Source organism: Brienomyrus brachyistius, chromosome 5 (genome assembly GCF_023856365.1).
Source record: "Brienomyrus brachyistius isolate T26 chromosome 5, BBRACH_0.4, whole genome shotgun sequence".
NCBI lineage: Eukaryota > Metazoa > Chordata > Actinopteri > Osteoglossiformes > Mormyridae > Brienomyrus > Brienomyrus brachyistius.
This window is the reverse complement of record NC_064537.1, coordinates 2,555,186-2,574,362: the sequence shown is the minus strand read 5'-3', so window position 1 is coordinate 2,574,362 and position 19,177 is coordinate 2,555,186. Positions and strand designations below refer to the sequence as shown.

General features: G+C 47.2%; 2 protein-coding genes across 2 annotated transcripts; one reads left to right on the top strand and one right to left on the bottom strand.

Annotated features, from left to right (window-relative positions):
• Positions 1–1,437: 1,437 nt before the first annotated feature.
• On the top strand, positions 1,438–9,533 carry chad (chondroadherin). The gene is made up of 4 exons (XM_049014672.1): positions 1,438–2,458; positions 4,949–5,112; positions 5,730–5,875; positions 8,102–9,533. The coding sequence occupies exons 1-3, from the start codon at positions 1,676–1,678 to the stop codon at positions 5,869–5,871; spliced, it is 1,089 nt and encodes a 362-aa protein (XP_048870629.1). The 5' UTR covers positions 1,438–1,675; the 3' UTR covers positions 5,872–5,875; positions 8,102–9,533.
• A 387-nt stretch (positions 9,534–9,920) lies between these two features.
• tap2t (transporter associated with antigen processing, subunit type t, teleost specific) lies at positions 9,921–18,132 on the bottom strand. The gene is made up of 12 exons (XM_049014668.1): positions 17,875–18,132; positions 16,760–17,277; positions 15,396–15,510; positions 14,938–15,068; positions 14,558–14,763; positions 14,032–14,229; positions 13,814–13,942; positions 12,973–13,161; positions 11,875–12,048; positions 11,556–11,715; positions 11,328–11,464; positions 9,921–10,976 (listed from the first exon to the last, which is right to left on the bottom strand). The coding sequence occupies exons 2-12, from the start codon at positions 17,271–17,273 to the stop codon at positions 10,767–10,769; spliced, it is 2,163 nt and encodes a 720-aa protein (XP_048870625.1). The 5' UTR covers positions 17,274–17,277; positions 17,875–18,132; the 3' UTR covers positions 9,921–10,766.
• Between the last annotated feature and the right edge of the window lie 1,045 nt (positions 18,133–19,177).

The window sequence follows — 19,177 nt, the reverse complement described above, 5'->3', positions numbered from 1 at the left end:
CCCCTTATCTACCTGTCAGTCCTCAGCCCCTCTTTTCTTTTCACTAAATAGACCTTCTGGCTTGGGAAAGGGTGTGTGAGTCCAAGGTCCAGGACAGTATCAGTATTGCAGGGACAACCACAGCGTGCCTGAGAGTATGTCAGTAGAGCAACTTGTACGATACACCACAATACTTTGTATATGGAAATCCCAAAACACTCCAGGATATAGTGCTAACTGAACCAGACAAACACACGTCTTGTTTCTTGGAGAAAATTATCTTTCCTCTGGCTGTGAAAAGAGCTGAACACAAGAGACTAATCAGGCAAAAGGCAGCTTGGCTGTGAAGTGCGAAATCCAATGGAATGAGACGTCTGGAACAGTGGGCATGTTCACCTGTAGGACCCAGAGACAGATTCCCGTTGAAATGTCAAATTTGTTGAGCAAGCACAAGATTCCAGCTGTCCTGTGAGCTGTGATCGTGGCTCATAAATACATCAGTGGCTGCGATGCTTCAGAGGTGAAATCGACCTGCTGGTATTTATCCTTCAACTGGAGCTTTCCCAGCTTCTTCACCTTCACCTTTCTGTACTTTGTCTGCCCCCTAGTGCTCTGGCTGTTTATACCAGGACACTACAGCCTGACTGCTTCTTCTCACTTCTACATCAAGCATCTGAGACTAACTCCATCCAACCAGAGACATTTTTATCCAAAGCAAGGCATAAATTGAAAAAGCACGGTCAGTCAGTCCTTGGAGCAATTAGAGTTAAGGGCATTGACCAAGGGTCTGAAGGCGTCATCGTTCTGCTGAGCCTGAGATTAGAACCTGGAACCTTCTGATCATAGGCACAGTAACACATGGTGCCCACAGCTCCTGTGCTGGTGGCAGGTGGCATATATGGTTTTTAGCACAGAAATCCATACATTTTTTACCTAGAAGCAGCATCTCCTCTGGCCCTCAAGAAGAGGCACCTGCACCTGATTAAACACAAGAAAAACTTATACATATAGAAGAAATTCTGTCTCTCTCGCCACAGACAGAGGAACGACAAAAATGTCTGCAAGGCAGAGTCCAGGGTGCCAGACTCAACACATTAAAGGGAACGTCGTATTGAGGAAATTCCAGAGGCTTGTCAAGTTTTAACATTTTTTTGCCAGGTTGGACTTTTTTTCCCGTACAGAGTCCAATCAGCACTCCCCCCCCCCCCTTCCGGAAGCATAACCAACGAGGACAAACATCCTCATTGCGGCCTCATTCTGATGACATCCCACGTAATGGGCCACTTCTCCTGAACTACAGGCTGGTACAGGTGGAAGAGCCCGGTCTGTGCAGGGTTAACTCTCTGAGACACTCCTGCAGACCTCTCCACGTAATGTGTTGGCTGCTTTTTGCAGTTTTTTTTCTTCTCAAATAAATGTTATAAATAGAGCTGTGTTCAGTTTAGCGCCGTCCTCCTTTCAAATCCAGCGTGGGCTCTTTTTTTTTTTTGCATTCCTCTACTTCTACTTGGAATCACACTCTCTCTCTCAGTGCCCACCTCTCAGAGTCCTCCCTCTCACCCTCTTTCTTCTTCTGCATCTCCCTCTCTCTCTTCTTCACAGAACCTCTTGGAATCTGTGTTTAACTCCGTACCTACCTGGGGGGGGTTTGCTGATACAGAGGGACCACAGACAGGTGAACAGAAGCAGCAACAGCATGCGGGTGGACCACTTCTTGGTGGTGATGTGTGCACTGGGACTTGGCCCTGCAGCATGGGGGGCACCCAGCCAGTGCCCGAGCCAGTGCCACTGCCATGGAGACCTGCAGCACGTCATCTGTGAGAATGTGGGGCTGACCAAGACCCCGCGTGTGTCAGCAGCCACGCGGCTCCTCAACCTACAGCACAACAGTCTGGGTGTCCTGCCCACTGGCACCTTCTCTGATGCCAAAGGCCTGGTCTCCTTGCACATGCAACACTGCCAGCTGCGTGAGATTGCTGGCCAGGCTTTCAAGGGCCTCAAGAAGCTCATCTACCTCTACTTGTCCAACAATGAGATCAGCATCATCAAACCAGGGGCCTTCGAGGACCTGACAGAGCTCACCTACCTCTACCTAGATGGCAACCACATCAGTGACCTATCCAACGGCATCTTTTCACCCATGATCAACCTCTTTATCCTTCAGCTCAATGATAATCGGGTCCAGGAGTTACGTGCAGGCACATTCACTGGTGCCAAAGACCTACGCTGGCTGCACCTGAGTGGCAACGACATGACCTCACTGCAGCCTGGCTCACTGGATGATGTGGAGAACCTAGCCATCCTGCATCTGGACCGCAACAAGCTGGCCACCTATCCCAGTGCAGCCATGAGCAAACTGCGTGTGGTGGAAGAACTCAAGTTCTCCAAGAACCCCATGAAGACTATCCCGGACAACGCTTTCCAGAGCTTTGGTCGCTACATGGAGAAGCTATTTTTGGATAACATGGGCTTAGAGAAGGTAAGTTCAAAGCAGAGGTAAGGCAAGATCTGAACCCAGACTGGTTCTGGAGCATAAATAGTGGATTTCATGCTAAAACTAATGGTAGTTAGATCTGGAACAGGCTTTGACCTCTTCATCACCAGAGGTGCAGGATTCTGTGTTGATAGCTCATTTCTTGTATACAACGTGGAAAGACCAACTGCACTTAAAAACATAATCAATACATAATAGATATGGTGCCAATACAACCAAATACAACTGAGAAGAGATGAGTCCCTGCGCCACCCTCACATGTGATATGCAGTAAATGAAACTGTTATAATGCACGTTCATCTGCCGGGACCTTAGACTGAGATAAGCTATCTGATGAAAGCAAATGGTGATGCTGGCATGGGCAGGATGGTCGAAATGAAGCAGCCGCTTTCATTGTGCTGTCATTAGGGAGTCTCAAAATGTCATGGTGCAAACACTGGGCGGGGTCTTTACACGGCAATGTGTCAGATCAGGGTTGACGTTCCATATTCATCTTATCCCACCCAGATGTCAGGGGTGATGCGATGATGTGGACATTCATAACTCTGAGGAGTGCATTTATGCTGGGGGTGATGTGTTAGTGTGTTAGTCTCCAAGCTGTTGAGTTTTAGTTTATAAAAGACCCGAACTGAATTCTTGGACGTAAAGGCAGACCAGGCGTTTCCTTGGAGGATGCACATGGTAAGCTAGAGATCCCATGACCTTTCGTCTCTGCTGCTCCTCCTTGTCATGGTAGAGACTTTATACTTCCACATGTTCTCCAGAAGTAGAGAGCAAGTGATGTGCCGTGAAGGAGCTGACCTTGCCTCCTTTAGGTGGAGGCGATACATCATCTCCTGATCTCCCCATCAAACTGCAGGCGCAGATGCTGCATAGATGCATGGAGAGAGCACCTCACATTCCTGTGGTTGAATGGTTAGACCGCTGACCCTCTCGGTGGATTCCTTTGTGGGACTGCGTCCGTCCGCTGGGCTATCTGGGGCTCATTCAGGCACAATTCAGGACAACTGTCTAGGCAGGCTGCCCAGAATTACTTATGCTGAGGCCAAAAGACTGAGCCAAGAGCTGAGGTCAATTAATTAAAAGCAGAGATGGAAGATGGTATGTAAAGACTTCCACTGGCACCCCTGTGTTCCTCTGAGCATGTGACAACAAAATCTGAAGCCAAAAATCATTGGAACAGGATAGCTTTGCAGTGTATGGCCAGCATGAGGACTGTCCTGTGTAAAATTGGTGTACAGTATGTTCTGTGAGAAAATGGTGATCCGTGTCCACCAGGAGACCATGGAGAAAGAACCTTTATAAGACGTGTTCATGAGCTGTTTCATGAGAATAGTACAAGCCGTCCTATCTAAGAGCTGTCCACCGTAAGAGCATCTCTGTCTGAACTGTCCTACCCAGCAATGGGGGTGCGCTGTACCTTACCTAAACCTCTCCATTCTAAAAAGGTGTAGGAAAACTACAGAATGAATAAAAATGCAGGGAACTCAGCCTCCATGCCCTCGTGAGAAGGCACGGAGCACTAGTGAAGTAGGCCTCGGGAGAAGGAGCCCCTCTACAGTCAAAAGTGGGTATTTTTAGGCATGTTTATTTATTTCCAGGTATATCCTGACGAATCATTACACATGCAATATTCTCAAAGCCCCCACCCCCATTCCATTTCTTACCACAGAAACTGTGTGCCCTGTGCGCAGGTCAGGGTTATGAGACAGGTAAACAGAGGCATGGTGTTCCAAAGCCCATGAAGAGTATTTTTAGCGTGCCATCGCTCAGGTGAATGGACAATCGGTCCCTTTGCAGCAGCACTGGCAGACGAGGGGATGGATCTGAGACCGAGGATCGAGAAAAACAACCCTTGGAGCTGGAAAGCATCCATCTTCCATTGCCTCAAATTACCAGGCCCTCCTCCTCTCTCCACCCGCCCTCACCAGTGGAAATTTCCTTTAGTGCCCTCGAATATTTTGGACTTGCACAAGAGGCCGCCCACCTGCCCCCTGTTCCCCTACCTTCCTCTGCTGTTCCCTCCCCCCCCCCCGCCCCTAACTTCCTGCAGACCTGACACCCTGGAGATCAACAGATTCTGCAGTTAGGTGTGAGATTTAACATTTTAAGAAAAGCGCATAAAGTCGGACAAGAGGTCCATCTAAGACTGTAGACCGGGAGACCCTAAGTGGGACTTTAATGTGAGTGTAACTGCCCAGCAAAATTATGACCTGTTTTGGGGGCTATTTTCCCTGATGGATACCAATGAAGGGAGGACTTTTGTAAGGGGTTGAGAAATTCAACAGTCAGCAGACCTGTTTACACAATTTTTTCCCACTGGGGAAAACTGACAGTTACAGATTAGTGTAGATGAAGAGTTTTAAGGGATGCAGGTCATGAATGAAAAGTCCATTTTTAAGACTTGCTGACCTTGCGAGTTGAGCAACATGATGAGGTTTGCTATGGTTCACTCGGTTTTTCTCTCCTGCTCAGTTTTCAGAAGGTGCCTTCACTGGAGTAACAGCCCTCAAGTCGCTGCACCTGGAAAACAACAAGCTAAGGACCCTCCCACGGAGCCTGGAGTTCAGCACCATCCAGAACATCACACTAGCCAATAACCCCTGGAGCTGCACTTGCCAGCTAACTCCACTACGCAAGTGAGGGTCACACACTGGGAGACACACCTCAGAACAATACAGTACATGGGTACAACTCGGTACCAGTCCACGTTCAGGCACACCTACCCACAGAAAGTGTTATTTGCACATTTCATACTTTTTCCATATAAAAAGACATCAAAACCATAAAATAACATGGAATTATGCATTGACCAGTAAAAGCATTAGACAAAATTAATTTGTTGCCAGTGGTCGGGCAAGTGATCCCAACATTGGGCCCTTGAGCAAGGCCCTTAACCCCAACTTCTCCAGGAACTGGCTGCTCCTACTTTCTCTTCTACGCCAGTTTTATGAGTAGGCCTCACGGGATGCCCTTCCTGCAGTCCTGAAGGAGATCTCACATATATACTGAGTGGTCATTGGTCACTTGCCTTCACTATCTGGTCAAACTCCTCCAGAACCATTTCTACTGTATCTAAGTCAGGTGGCAAGGTCATGTGATGCAACACCAGCAGTGTCCTCTGTAAGTGGCTTGGCGTGTCCAAACTTTTGCCTGGTGCCGCATGTGATATTGCACAATCGAGATGCCCTAGTCACATTTTTGTGGACATCACAGCAACCCCCACTCTGAGGACCTCTCTCTGCCCTACCCCCAGGTGGATGGACACCAGCCGGCAGCGCCCAGATGCCACATGCGTTTCGCCTTCCCATCAGAGGGGCAAACAGGTGCGGGACAGCCCCGCCTTCAGCAGCTGCCGGGTGAAGACGAGACAGGCCAAGAAGGGGGGGCGCCATTGAGCAAGTAAGCGAGCGGGACCAAGTGAACACAAGACCACCAATGTCAATGGCCAATGAAGGTCAGAGCATGCTTACCGACCAATAGAGAACCAGGCAGGTACTAGAGCAGAGGTTCTCAAAGTCTGGATGCAGACTGAACGGCACGTGAATCCATACCAAGCCGGTAATGCACCTCATTAACCAATATGGCTAACATAAGGCTTAATGTGGTTTGAAGTACAGAAATACAACGCAGAACCACCAACCCCCCCCCCCCCACACACACACACACACACACACACACACACACACACACCTCATCATCCCTCCCTTCCTCCATTACAGTGTGTCAAGAACAATCAGCAGGCATTACAAGTTCCCATTTTTGTTGTATATCGATGTCTAGTATCAAAATTTATCGTTCCCTTATTCATTAAAGTTCATGAAATGCTGTTTTGTTATTGAAAATTGTTCCACGCCTCTGACTGATAGAGGGACCAGGGGCTTGTACTATGAGGCGGGGTTACTGGCTTACCGGGGTAACCTGTCGGATTTAAGGTAGCCTGCGCAAAATGTAAATGAACAAACATGAAGTCCATTTAAACTGTGGCACCTTAAATCCGACAAGTTACCCCGATAAGCCAGTAACCTCACTTCGTAGTACAGGCCACCGGACTGAATAAAAAAAAAAAGACAGTATATATATTTATAATGCACAGGTTAGACAGAAAGTCCTCGACAGGAAACCAAAAACAGACCAAAAAGTGGCCACCATCACAAAATGAAACAGACACGTTTCAACAAAATCTCCATTGCTAACGTGCCTGGCAGTAGGAGCAGCTGCTACAGACCACCTTCCACCTTCACCCACAGTGCTGCCCAAAAGCTGGTCCTTCTTGTGTTTTCAGCACAGAAGCCTTCCATACTTAGGCGCTGTCAGGTTCTGCCCAATAAAACACACACACACACATTTTATCAGTAAATTAAAATATTAAATTCTATTTTAGAATATATTTCCAGTAAGCTAGAAATTAGTCTTGCATCTCTGCAGGATTTTAGTTGGACATGAAGCAAAGAAGAGACCAGTATCTCTCAAAAACAAGTCAGATATGCACCCCCCCCACCCTAATATACACCCACATAGCTGGAACGTAGTAGTGGGACATATCCAGTTTGAGTCTGGACCAAAAGACAGTATTTTGGGACTAAAACTGTATACTTATATTCAGGAAGAGTATGGGATTGCCTCTGGATGAGGTAGTGAGGTTTGGGGCTGGGACTGCGTCCATTCCAGTTTGGGATGTGAGACAGCATCTCACCTCACACACAAAACAGTGGTCCTCCATCTCAGGCTGACAGCAGACAACTATTTGGTTAAGGTCCTGCTATTGGTGAAGATAGCAAGGAAGATACGGATTTTTAAACTTTTCCATGAAAATATCAGTTTCCATAAAAGAATAGCTCAAAGAAAACAGATAAACTAAAAGTATCTACTAAGCAAATGATAGGCAGACGGAGAAGAAACCTTAGTCGTAAGGGGCTTCTTTAAACTTATTTCCACGTTGATCCTACGAATAACTACTAATCTTTAAACGGGCTATACCGTCATGATAATTTACGATGCACGCCTAACCTTCCGCGAGCAGGCTTTCAGATTAAAACAGTTGTATGTCCTACCCTATCACCTACAACGTATCTACGCACTGCGCTTTCGCCCAAAAACCTACACTATACAAGAGCCGCCTTTTGACTACACAGTGGGAGTGGGCGATACAACTGATTTTCTTTTTGATCCAATAGCAAGGTTTTATTCTGATAGCGATATTCGATGCGTTCACCGAGGGAAGGAGTATTATCGCCTACCTATCAAAAGGCGACGTTAGTTATAGCGTACTTAGCTTGCAAAGCAGACGCTGCCGCTTCTATGTCAGCGTGCACAGACTGATTAAGAAACTTCTTGCCAAGTAAGAGTTGATAGCCGACGTCGAAGTACAATTTACCGGTGATTGCGGCAATCAGGGTTAGTTAAGCCGTCACTTTCGAATTGACTTTCGGTATGTAAATTGGCGTCATTAGGGTAATGGGCCACTTCAGAGCTAAAGAGCGCTAGCAGGATGAAAGCCTGCGCATAGAAGCCCTGCAGGACCTGCCTCCAAAACTCCTACATACACACAAACACTCCTTTGCTTTTCCACCAAGCAGCAGGGCACCGGCAGAGTGATTTGTCCCTGCGGTCTGTGTGCTTCCACAGGGAACTTGGGGGAGGACGTGTCTGAGTGACCGGCGACGAGCACAGAGGAGGGATGCTACCGCTAACCGCTACACCCAGCTGTATGGCCCCTTCATTCTCATCTCGACACAACATACAAATCCTGGCTGGTAGAAGGACACAGAGCAGAACGTCATCACACTCACGCGCACACAGCACATCATCACACTCACGCGCACGCAGCACATCATCACACTCACGCGCACACAGCACAGAACATCATCACATTCATGCGCACACAGCACATCACCACACTCACGCGCACGCAGCACAGCACATCATCACACTCACGCGCACGCAGCACAGCACATCGTTACACTCACGCGCACACAGCACAGAACATCATCACATTCATGCGCACACCTGCCTTTCTGTCGGGGGGTCCTAACCCCACGACAAAAATATCGTTCTTGAAAGAGCAAATTTGTATCAAAGATGATAATTTTGTTTTGCGGGAAATCCGGAAAATCGTGGGGGATCTCGCTCTGTAAAATTCGCTGACTCGGGGAAGAGGACCCCCTCCCGTAATGGGCAAGGATTGTCCCTCTGCTACGGTCACGCATACACACTTACTCGAAATACTCATGAATATATTTTTATATGCACGGGTTTTACGCATACATGCTTAAGCGCGCTGAACAGCACAGGTATCTCACATCTTTACAGCTAAACATAACCCTCTGCACCTAATCTCTTTAAAATTAGGGCATTTTTTTCATGGACTTCTGAAATGCCGAAACTTCCCAGCTGGTAACTACCTTCACCTCTCAGGACGTCCGTCATCGCCGCCCTGAGGTTAACGGTTATATTACACTCTAAATGGACCGTTGAAATTAAAGTAATGCCCCACAAAGCTGAAGCGTAACCCGACAAAACCAAGAGTCTCGGCGGACCCTACGCAGGAACTCCCCGGGCACGCGGATGCGCGCGGACAGCGGAAGCGTCGGCGCGCCCATACCCGCGCGGAGACGCGGAAAATAATCAGGCACCTAAAGCGCTAATTGGAAAAATACCACCCGTAATAGAAGTATCTGTAACATTCAAAGCGAGATTGCGCCGCTTTCATACACAAAACTTTTTCAAAAAACAAACTCGAGAAGTTTCAATATGTTTTCCATTTATCCTGCTTTGGCAATGCTTGTATCATTTCATCCGTGAAAAAAATTCCATGGTTTCACGGCGTAATGACACCAACATTTCAACTAATATAAATAAATACAAAGCAATAAAGAAAAGAGAGCGCGATTTACCTTCCAAATCACTGCATGGGACATTAGCATGCAAACATTTCCAGACTCTGGGAGCAAGGTTGACGATTTAAAGTATCGATTTGTACGCATCTTTTGTGTATATTGAACACTATCCTCTTAAGAGGGGGACTTTCTTTTCCAATAAATGCCTAATCAGTAAATAACGGCCATCTTATTTTTCTGTGCATTGTATTGTGATACGTCGCAGGTGCTGTCAGATACAGGATCTTTTTTCAGGGTGAAGTGATTCAGATCCGCAGAAAGTGCATATGCGCGTGAGTGTGTGGACATTTACATTTACAGTATTTGGCAGACGCCCTTAGCCAGGGCGACTTACATAAGTGCTTTGAGACTGCAATTAATTTTTCCGATACTAGCTCAATAAGGCTATGAATACCATCTGAAAGTGCAAATTTGTTTTTTTGTTTTTTTTTTACACACACACACAGGGAAAAGAGTGGACAGTGTGAGATGTACCAAATCTGCTCCTCATTGGTGACAAGTGGCAGTTACATAAATCACAGCTGAAAGTTAAACACAGGCTCTGCAAATCACTTTAAAGTTGGTTTAATTACCTTTTAAACAGTAAAATACAAACCTTTTGAGGTTTATCCTGTAAATTGCCACCCATATAAGTATACATGAGGTTTTCTGGCAAAGTTGAACCATCGTCTAAGTGGCTCTCTGCTTCCCCCTTGCGGGACCTGCAGATAATTTTCCATATCCATGATAAAAATGAAATGAGTGAAAACATATTCAGTTTTCCCACAGAATAAAAAACGATGTAAAGTTATCGCACTAATAAGCGCTGGCAAGTTTCACCAGCAACACTAGAGATGTTAAACAAAAGTATACTAGTTAGCGATCAAATTTTCCAAGGCAGAAATATAAAGACGCAAACAGAAAATATATTAAAAAGTATGCATTAAATTTAAATGGGATACAAAAATAATTCCATCTGCTCGTTTTTTCCTCCACTACATCTCTAACTTCCAAGTTAGTGCCGGTGTTTGTGGTCACCCAATCAGCCAGTTAGCCTCCTCAGTAGTTCATGTTTGAACAGAAGTACAGTCTAGAGTAGGTACTAAAAAATGGTTCTGGAACTGCCTCTGAGGAACTACAATTAGGCTGAGTTCCTGTGGTATGAACACAACAAAAGTCCCTGGTTCCAGGAAAAAGTTCCAGCAGTGTGAAAGTGCCTACACACACAGGCACATCAATACCCAACAGTAATACTGTGGTAACAAACACAGAGTGAAGGTGCGATTTCAACTCCCAACCCTGGATGCGTGAGGGAACTGTCCCAACCACTTAGTCACCATGACATTATTTAACATTATGTGTGTCAACACGCCCCCTAGTGGTAGCCCCCATCAACTGCAATCCACTTGCTGGCCTCAGTTTCCAGCACCGACGGGCAGATCAAACAGCCTCTCTCTCTGCCTGTAGTAGCGCCCTCTAAGGGCCATCAGCTGTGCGTGCGTTCCCTGCTCCACCACCACCCCGTCCTCCAGGTAAACAATGTGGTCAGCTTTCTGCACAGTCTGCAGGTGGTGGGCCACTACCAGAACCGTCTGGCCCACGGATCCAGACAGGACATCCTGCACCTGGGGTGGAACATCAGTTAGGGATGAAACATTTCAAAACTCCTGCATGAACATCTGCTGCATAAACCCTGACACCAAAATACAAACCTGAGGGAATACAGCTGGCTGTATTTTGCATACTGTTTTATGTTTAAATTCACTTCAGCGCCCCCTTGTGAAATGTGTAGGTATTGTTAGAACCAAGATCTTCACTGAAGTTTACGACTACCTGGCCAAATGCATGTTAATCTAACCCTCAGGTTGGCAGGCGTGTTTCCAGCCAGTGTTTATTTTCAAATCCACACACCTGCTCCCTAAGATTAGGGTACACTAGTGCCATACTTGTGTCACTAACAGTCCATGGGAGCATACCGCATGCTGTGTGCTGGCATCCATATGTCTGGTGGCCTCATCTAGGATGATCACCCGTGGCTCTCGAACCAGTGCCCGGGCGATGGCGAGCCGCTGCCTCTCTCCAGCTGCCAGCTGTTCGGCACCTTTCCCGATGTCTGTGGCACATAGAGGCATTACGGAGGACCCGCATCACAAGTGACTTAGGATCCACGCAGGGCAGGTCCGTGTGTCAGATGGTACGTTTACCTGAGTCGTAGCCATGCTCTAGATCGCTGATGAAATCGTGGGCGCTGGCTTTCACAGCTGCCTTCTTCACCTTCTCAAGGGAGCATTCTTCAAGACCATAAGCTATGTTGCATCTCACAGAGCTGGAGAACAGCTGAGGATCCTGGGATACTAGAACCACCTGCCCCAAGACAGATTAGGAGATAGACATGACGGGGGCCTTAGCCAGTCCTTGCTTGGTGCTTCTTTCACTATATGCGCGTGTCCATTCACATTGCTTTTTGCCACCAGTACCTGCTCCACACAACAGATATTTTTGCACAGATAGGCAGGCTCTCACCTGCTTGTGCAGATACCGGTGGCTGTAGTGGTGCAGGGGTCTTCCGTCCAGCAGGACTTCCCCTTTCTGAGGTTCGTAGAACCTCTCCAACAGGCAGATACAGGAACTCTTCCCAGCCCCAGAAGGCCCCACCAGAGCGGTCATCTTCCCAGGCTGCAAAGTCAGGGTCAGCCCCTAGAGAGACATGCCAAAGGGTCAAGACCGGGCAGTCAACATCACAATATGCACAATGTAAACACCAGACCCAAATCATTTAAAATGTCTTAAGTACCACTTGGGGTACATCAGAGTCCTCCAGAACTGCAGGGCTCAAAGTTTTGGTTACTACTAATGATGGACAAAATGATGCTTCATGACCCATCTACAGTGTTTTTTTTGACCCCACCAGATGGTGCTCTTGGTTTACTTTCTGGCACATGCTTTGTATCCTTTTTTGAAAAGAGAGCACCACCTAGTGGGGTAAAAATACAGCAAATGGTTCATGAAGCGGTATTTTGTCCGTCACTGCTTACCACATACTTAGCAACGGTGCTAACATACTGTCTCAGGCTCAAACAAGGACACTACCCTTTCAGAGAGCACAGAGCACCCTAAAACAGCACCATCTAGTGGGCTCACAAAATACAGCAAATGGTTCATGAGGCTTCATTTGACAATCGCTACCTCAAATACTTAAAATCAGCAGAAAATTACTAATGCCACACTGAACCCGAAACTAGAGAAAATTCTTCAATATACTGAAACAGCCATATTGGCCGAAGGATGACTTACAAGCTATTGCTTTCTTGGAATAAGGTCACTATAGTAGAACAGTGATAATTTATCCACCCGTTAAGAAATTGTCTTCTGGCCTGTCTCATCTTGCTCTCCATAAGACAGAGAGACAGACAGAGAGACAGACGGAGAGACAGAAGGAGAGACAGAAGGAGCAAGCTTGCCCCCTGACACCAGTTTGAATAACTACAGGTTTCCTATGACCTTTGGTGGGATTTTGTGCTCCAGGTCAGCTAATTGAGCTAAAATCATCATTCAGTTCTACCATAACCTTCATCGTGCAGCCAGCTGGGCAAACCGCTGACAGCTTTCCCCAGAGCTCACCCGAAGCACAGGCTTGTCTGGCTGTGACGGGTAGCTGAAGGTGACATTCCTGAAGTCCACGCGTCCCTCCAGGCTGACGGGCTCCAGGTGTCCCGCCTCTTCCTGCCTCGGCTTCCTGTCCAGGTACTTGAACACCTTGGCGGCAGCCCCCACAGAGGTCAGCATGGCTCCACACACGGTAACCAGCTCCTGTTTAAAGTTTCAAGTCCTATCAGTCACATATGCAAACATACACTGTACAGGTGTGTAGTGAACCGATTTGTAGGAGAATCTTGTTCACAGTCCCTCAGTTTTTGGCCTTCAGGCTGCTGTTAAGGGCCACGGCAGATACAACAGGTAATTGTTGGGATGGGTTGGATCTTTTATTTTCCCTGTTTTGTGCCCATACCATCTGCAAGTGTCCCACAGGTGAGGGGGTGCACAACGTTCTGGGACAGTGTGTTCAGGGACGTGCCAACATGACCAGTCCGCACCCGTTCATCTGAGAACCTGGCTCACCACTGCTTTCACTTACTTAACCAGCTCTACCATCATCGCTGACTAAAATCATGCTAGTTTATTTTAACCTGCCAGACACTATTAAATGTTATGGACCTCTGCTGCAGATTTAGAATTTTCAGAGTTTAAAGTTTCCGTAGATGAACAGCTGGGACCAAGACTGTTGTGACATTAATGGAACCAAGCCGGAGCATTAAATTGCATCACACAGGTAGCTGCTTCCAATGTGTTCAGCGGTATCAGTGAGAGAGTGATTGTTACTGTAGCCTAAGAAAGGCCCATCTAGGTGAAGGAAGCTTCTGGAAATATGCACCAAGAGGAGCACTAGAGGGTCGTGAAGCACCTTCACATTGCTCAGCATGTTCTTTTGGTAGATGACGAAAGACAGCAGTCTTCCTCCAGTCAGCTGCTCCAGCAGGATCAGCCGCCGTCCATAAATCAGCATGAGCACTTTCACGAAGATGGTGACCAGCTGGGGAAAGAGGAGCATTGTGGGTAAAGCTCATGTCTTCAGCCAAATGCCATCCACCAAAGCAATGGTGTGAGGCGGGAACATCCTACCCTGCGCAGCAGGAGGTGTACGGCGCTGACGACGCCCTTTCTGTTCTGGATGCGATGCATCTCTCTCAGGGTCTCCTCATACCTCCTCACTTCAGTGGCTTCCCCACCGCAGCTGCGCACCATCCGTACTCCATCCAGGGCTGCGGCCGCAGCTGCCGTCGTTCTGGCCTTGCAGTCCTGCACCTGCTGAGAGTGAGTCTGGCAAACAACCAATTAAGTTAGGGTTGGTGTTATGGGGATGACATCACACAGTATATCTGGATACCAAATGACATCAGGGGATTGCACTAAGTTGTTATGTCCTAGAACAGTGTATTCAATTGCCCTGTCTGGCAGGGGGAATGCCATACAGGGGGATGGTTTGGACTGGATTTAATGTCTCCCAAGATGATGATACTGCTCAACATGGTCAGCATTAGTATGTCCCAGGAAGATGACATCACAGCCTGGATGACATCATAAACTGGAAGCAGCAGGCGATCGCAGTGCATCAGAATGCGTGAAGATAAGATGGCACTCTCCATACCAGACAGTAGGTGCTGTAGGCGTTCTGCAGCAGGGCGAGCACGGGCATCTCCACACAGGTGAGCAAGGTGAGCTGCCATGAGATGCCCAGCATCAGTGCCAGCATGCCAACGGTCTTCACCACACTGCGGACCAGAGCGTTCATGTTCAGGACCACAGACAGACTCATCCTGTTGGTGTCAGATTCCAGACGAGAACAAAGGTCCCCTGGTGACAGGAAAGACAAACGCAAGAGGTTGTCTTTAATAAGTTGTTTTCTTCATGGCACTGTGGGCTCCAATGCTCCCAGTCCGTCTCCCTCTCTCTGTCTGCTCTTTCCTTCTCTCTCTGCCGCGTTTCTCTCTCTCTCTCATGCTTTCTTTTTCTGACCCCCTTCCTCACCAGGCTCAGTCTCCTCGAAAAAGCCGATGTCCTGCTTCATTAAGCTGCCAAACAGCATGTGACAGACTCTCTTATTCAGCCGGGCCAGACTCCACTTGAACATGCCACCTCGGACTCCAGCGCAAAAGGAGCTGTGGAATATACGTGGACACAAAACAAAGGGACCATGCATAACTAGTAAAACAAACAATGTAGTAAAAATTCACCTGCAGCTCTATAGTAATGCAGTATACTGCAGTATAAATGGTATCATAAAATAGACCTGTAGTAGTACTGTAGTGCAGTATACTGCAGTTCAAACAATGTAGTAAAGTAGACCAGTAGTAGTACTGTAGTACAGTATGCTGCGATATAAACCGTATGATATAATAGATTGCAGTATACCGAGTATACTAGTATACTACTGTATACTGAGTACAGTATTGTCGCCCTCATGGCTGGCCACCCCCCCAGCTCACCTGCCCATTGAGAGGAGCCCAAAGACACCAATGGCCCACAGGAAGCTGCTGTACTCATACTGGGAGCTCAGGATGTCAATCACATTCCCAGTGGCGTAGGGAACGAAAGTCTCTCCTGCGGAAATGAGGGCCAGGAGTTTTTACGGCTCTTTCAGTAACTGCACACTGGCTGCATCCTTAACAGTCCACTAGAGGGCACATTCTAAGTAGAAATGGCTTACTGTTGCAGTGGATGAAACACTTATTCCAAATGAAGTGAATGGACATGCAAAACATTTTGCAAGATGGAAGTCATTATATAAGTGAGATGTCCTCATCCTTTGTGTACGAAACGCTGCAGTCTGACACAGACACCACATTCCCTACCGACCTGCAGTGGGCAAGCAGCTGGACCATGGATGGACAAGTGGCTGGATAACCAGCTTAAAACTCGCTGGAATTTTCTGGGCTGCTGAAAGTCACTTCTGGTATGTGCTGTGTTCATGATTTTTTTTTATCCAGCTTATTTTACAGTAACTTCAAAATCATAACAACAGTTTCCAAGCATTACAAATCCATCCATCTTACAAACCGCTTATCCTACTGGAGCCTATCCTGGAAGCAATGGGCACGAGGCAGGGAACAACCCAGGATGGGGGGCCAGCCCATCGCAGACACACTCACACACCATTCACTCACACACGCACTCCTATGGGCAATTTAGTAAGTCCAATTAGCCTCAGCATGTTTTTGGACTGTGGGGGGAAACCGGAGTACCCGGAGGAAACCCCACGACGACATGGTGAGAACATGCAAACTCCACACACATGTGACCCAGGCAGAGACTCGAACGCTGGTCCCAGAGGTGTGAGGCAACAGTGCTAACCACTGCACCACCATGCTGCCCCCCTCACCCTAACCACTGCACCACCATGCCGCCCCCCTCACCCTAACCACTGCACCACCATGCCGCCCCCCTCACCCTAACCACTGCACCACCATGCCGCCCTGCATTACAAATCCAACCTCATACAAATAAAACCAACAGCGGAGATGCAGAAAGGTGTACACTGCAGATTGTACACTGCAGCCCACGCTTATTTCGGCCTACACTGTATTTTCAAACCAAAATTGTAATTTAATCCTTTTGCAATCTCACATGAATTTCATACATTTGATACTCAAACTTATCTTAAACTGTGCAACTCATTTTTAAAGCATTTTCTAAATTGCTCCAAATATTAACTGTAACAAAAATGTATCTACTTTTTACCACGGGTTGTGTATTATTGCCTTTAAGATGAACGTGACGGCGTTTGTTTATTCTATACTGTGCTTACAGGAGGCCAGCTGCGGGCGACACCAGCACAGCGAGATGCACTCACCAGCGACGGCCAGAATGAGGAAGACAAAGGCTACGGCCAGGTGCGGGGCGTCTGCTCGAGAGTAGCGGATCACCCTCATCAGCAGTGCCTTGGCCTCGTGCTTCTTCTTCGCCGCCCTGCGGTCAGCCCTCTCCTCTGGGAAGCTGAGCTCCCAGAAGAGACAGGCACCGGCAGATGACAGCACGAGCAGGGCCGCGGCGGCGGGGCCCGGCGGCAGGGAGACAGGGACGCCGCGGTGCAGAACATTCCGGACACTCTCAAACACGGGCCTCAGCAGGCTGTGTGTCGCCACCCAACGCTGCAGCCAGGGACGCTCCCTGCCGCTCGCCGCAGTCGCCCGGGATACCCAGTACAGCAGGCACCACCGCAGCAACCCGAAAGTCCACAGCCCAGCAGGCCCCACGAAGCACGGGACCCCCACCAGACACGCCCCGCTCCACAGCGCCCCCCAGAGAGCGAGGTCACAGGACAGGACCAGTGCAAACGCTCCCACGTCGCTGTCCACCATCCTCATGGGCCTTTAAAAAAGAAAAAAGAAAACTAAAACTCGCTGGAATTTTCTGGACTGAATTTTATATAAATTATTATTTAAAATATTGCGCGTGTTAATGAGAAGAATAACGCAAAATACATTTAAGTGTTGCACCGACCTTCATGCCTAAACAATAACGAAGCTCCATATCGGGCGTTTTAGTTTGATATGTGATGGTAAAATCAATAGATCACACGCTTTACAAAATTAAATTAATTCGAAAAGTCTTTTCGAGTGGCAAAATACGTTCTTGTATGTATCCCGCCCCGTTACACCTGCAGTCGCTAAACCAACATCAATAACATTAAATTGTTCACTAATATCACTAAAACATAGCCAAAGCTTCAAAGCATGCTTAAAGGTATTTATTTGCTCAGGTAACCTTAACCATCCATGCGGCTTTGGTTCGTATAATGCGGAATAAAAAGGTATTTAGTCTTTCGATAATCAGAAATAATGCCGGGTAGCAGCGCATCTTTAGAAAAACGATAAACAGAAAATATAGCAGGTTGTCTTATTCATAGCGTGTTATGTGAGACTAAAAATTATATGTGATAAAAGCCAAGAGAAATGTTACTCTTACCGATTTTATTTCTGTTCATACCTCTGTACAGAGAGACAGTTTCGCTTTCATTTTCAAAGGAAGTAGGAGTGGTTTAGACGAAGGACGTAAAGATGCATCGTGATGAATCAGTTATTAAGGTGGCGATTCAACTGAATCGATCTGTAACTTCATAATCGGTTACAACCGACTTTGGGGGCAAATTCAGATACTCCCAGTTCTAAGTTGCGCGCCCCCGCATTCACGTACTGCAGGTGCGTGCACGTAACACGCAATTTCCAGTTCCTGTAAACCACGCTCTGGCTGTGAACGCGCCTCCCGCTTATAGCTGTGAACCCCAAAATCGTTTTCATTGGCTAATTGACAGCTGGTAACTACTTCTTTGGGGTTATTTGTCCATCCATTCATCCATCTATTAAGTTTTGTATACACTGTCTATATGGTCTATTATTTAAACTCGCACTTTATTTTTTGTTTCACGAGTAGCAGAATTTTTAACGTCCTTATAGTAGTAACGTCCTTTACTGGGATTTTCATGCACAACGATCTCTAAGGTTCACAAAGAGTGCGTAAAAAAACATCCAGTGAGTGAAAATGATCTGTTGTTGGCAGATGTCAGAGAAGAACAGCCGTACTGGTTCCAGCCGATATCTTGTAACTCAAATAAACACTTGTTATAACCAAGGTATGCAGACGAGCATCTCTGATCCCACACAACATGTTGAACCTTGAAGAGCAGCAGAAGACCACACTGGGTGCCATAGCTGTCAGTAAAGTGGGCACTAGCTCACCAAAGTTTGACTATGGAAGATAATTCATCACGTCAGATGAATCTCGGTATGTGACATTGAGGTGGTAGGATCAGAATTTAATGTAAACAACATTTTGTAATGTAATGGTGTGTGGGGTATTTTCTTGGCACACTTTGGGTCTCTTTGTACCAACTGAGCATCATTTAAATGTTAAATGCCATTTAACATTTATGACCACAGTGCACCCAGCTACTGTAATGTCTACGCCCAGCAGGCTAACACACCATGTCACAAAGCCCATATCTCAGGCTGGTTTCTTGAACACGACATTAAGTTCAGTCACCAGATCTCAGTCCAATAGAACAGCTGCGGGATGGGGTGGATGGGAACTGCATCACGAAAGTACAGCCAGCAGATCTGCAAAAACTGTGATGCTGTCATGTCAACATGGACTAAAGTCTTTGAGGAATGTTTTAAACACTTATTGAATCTATGCCACGAAGAATCAAGTTCGTTCTGAAGGCAGAACTGCCTGTGTGAAGTGCAGGTTTGCCACCCTGTCAGCTAATGTT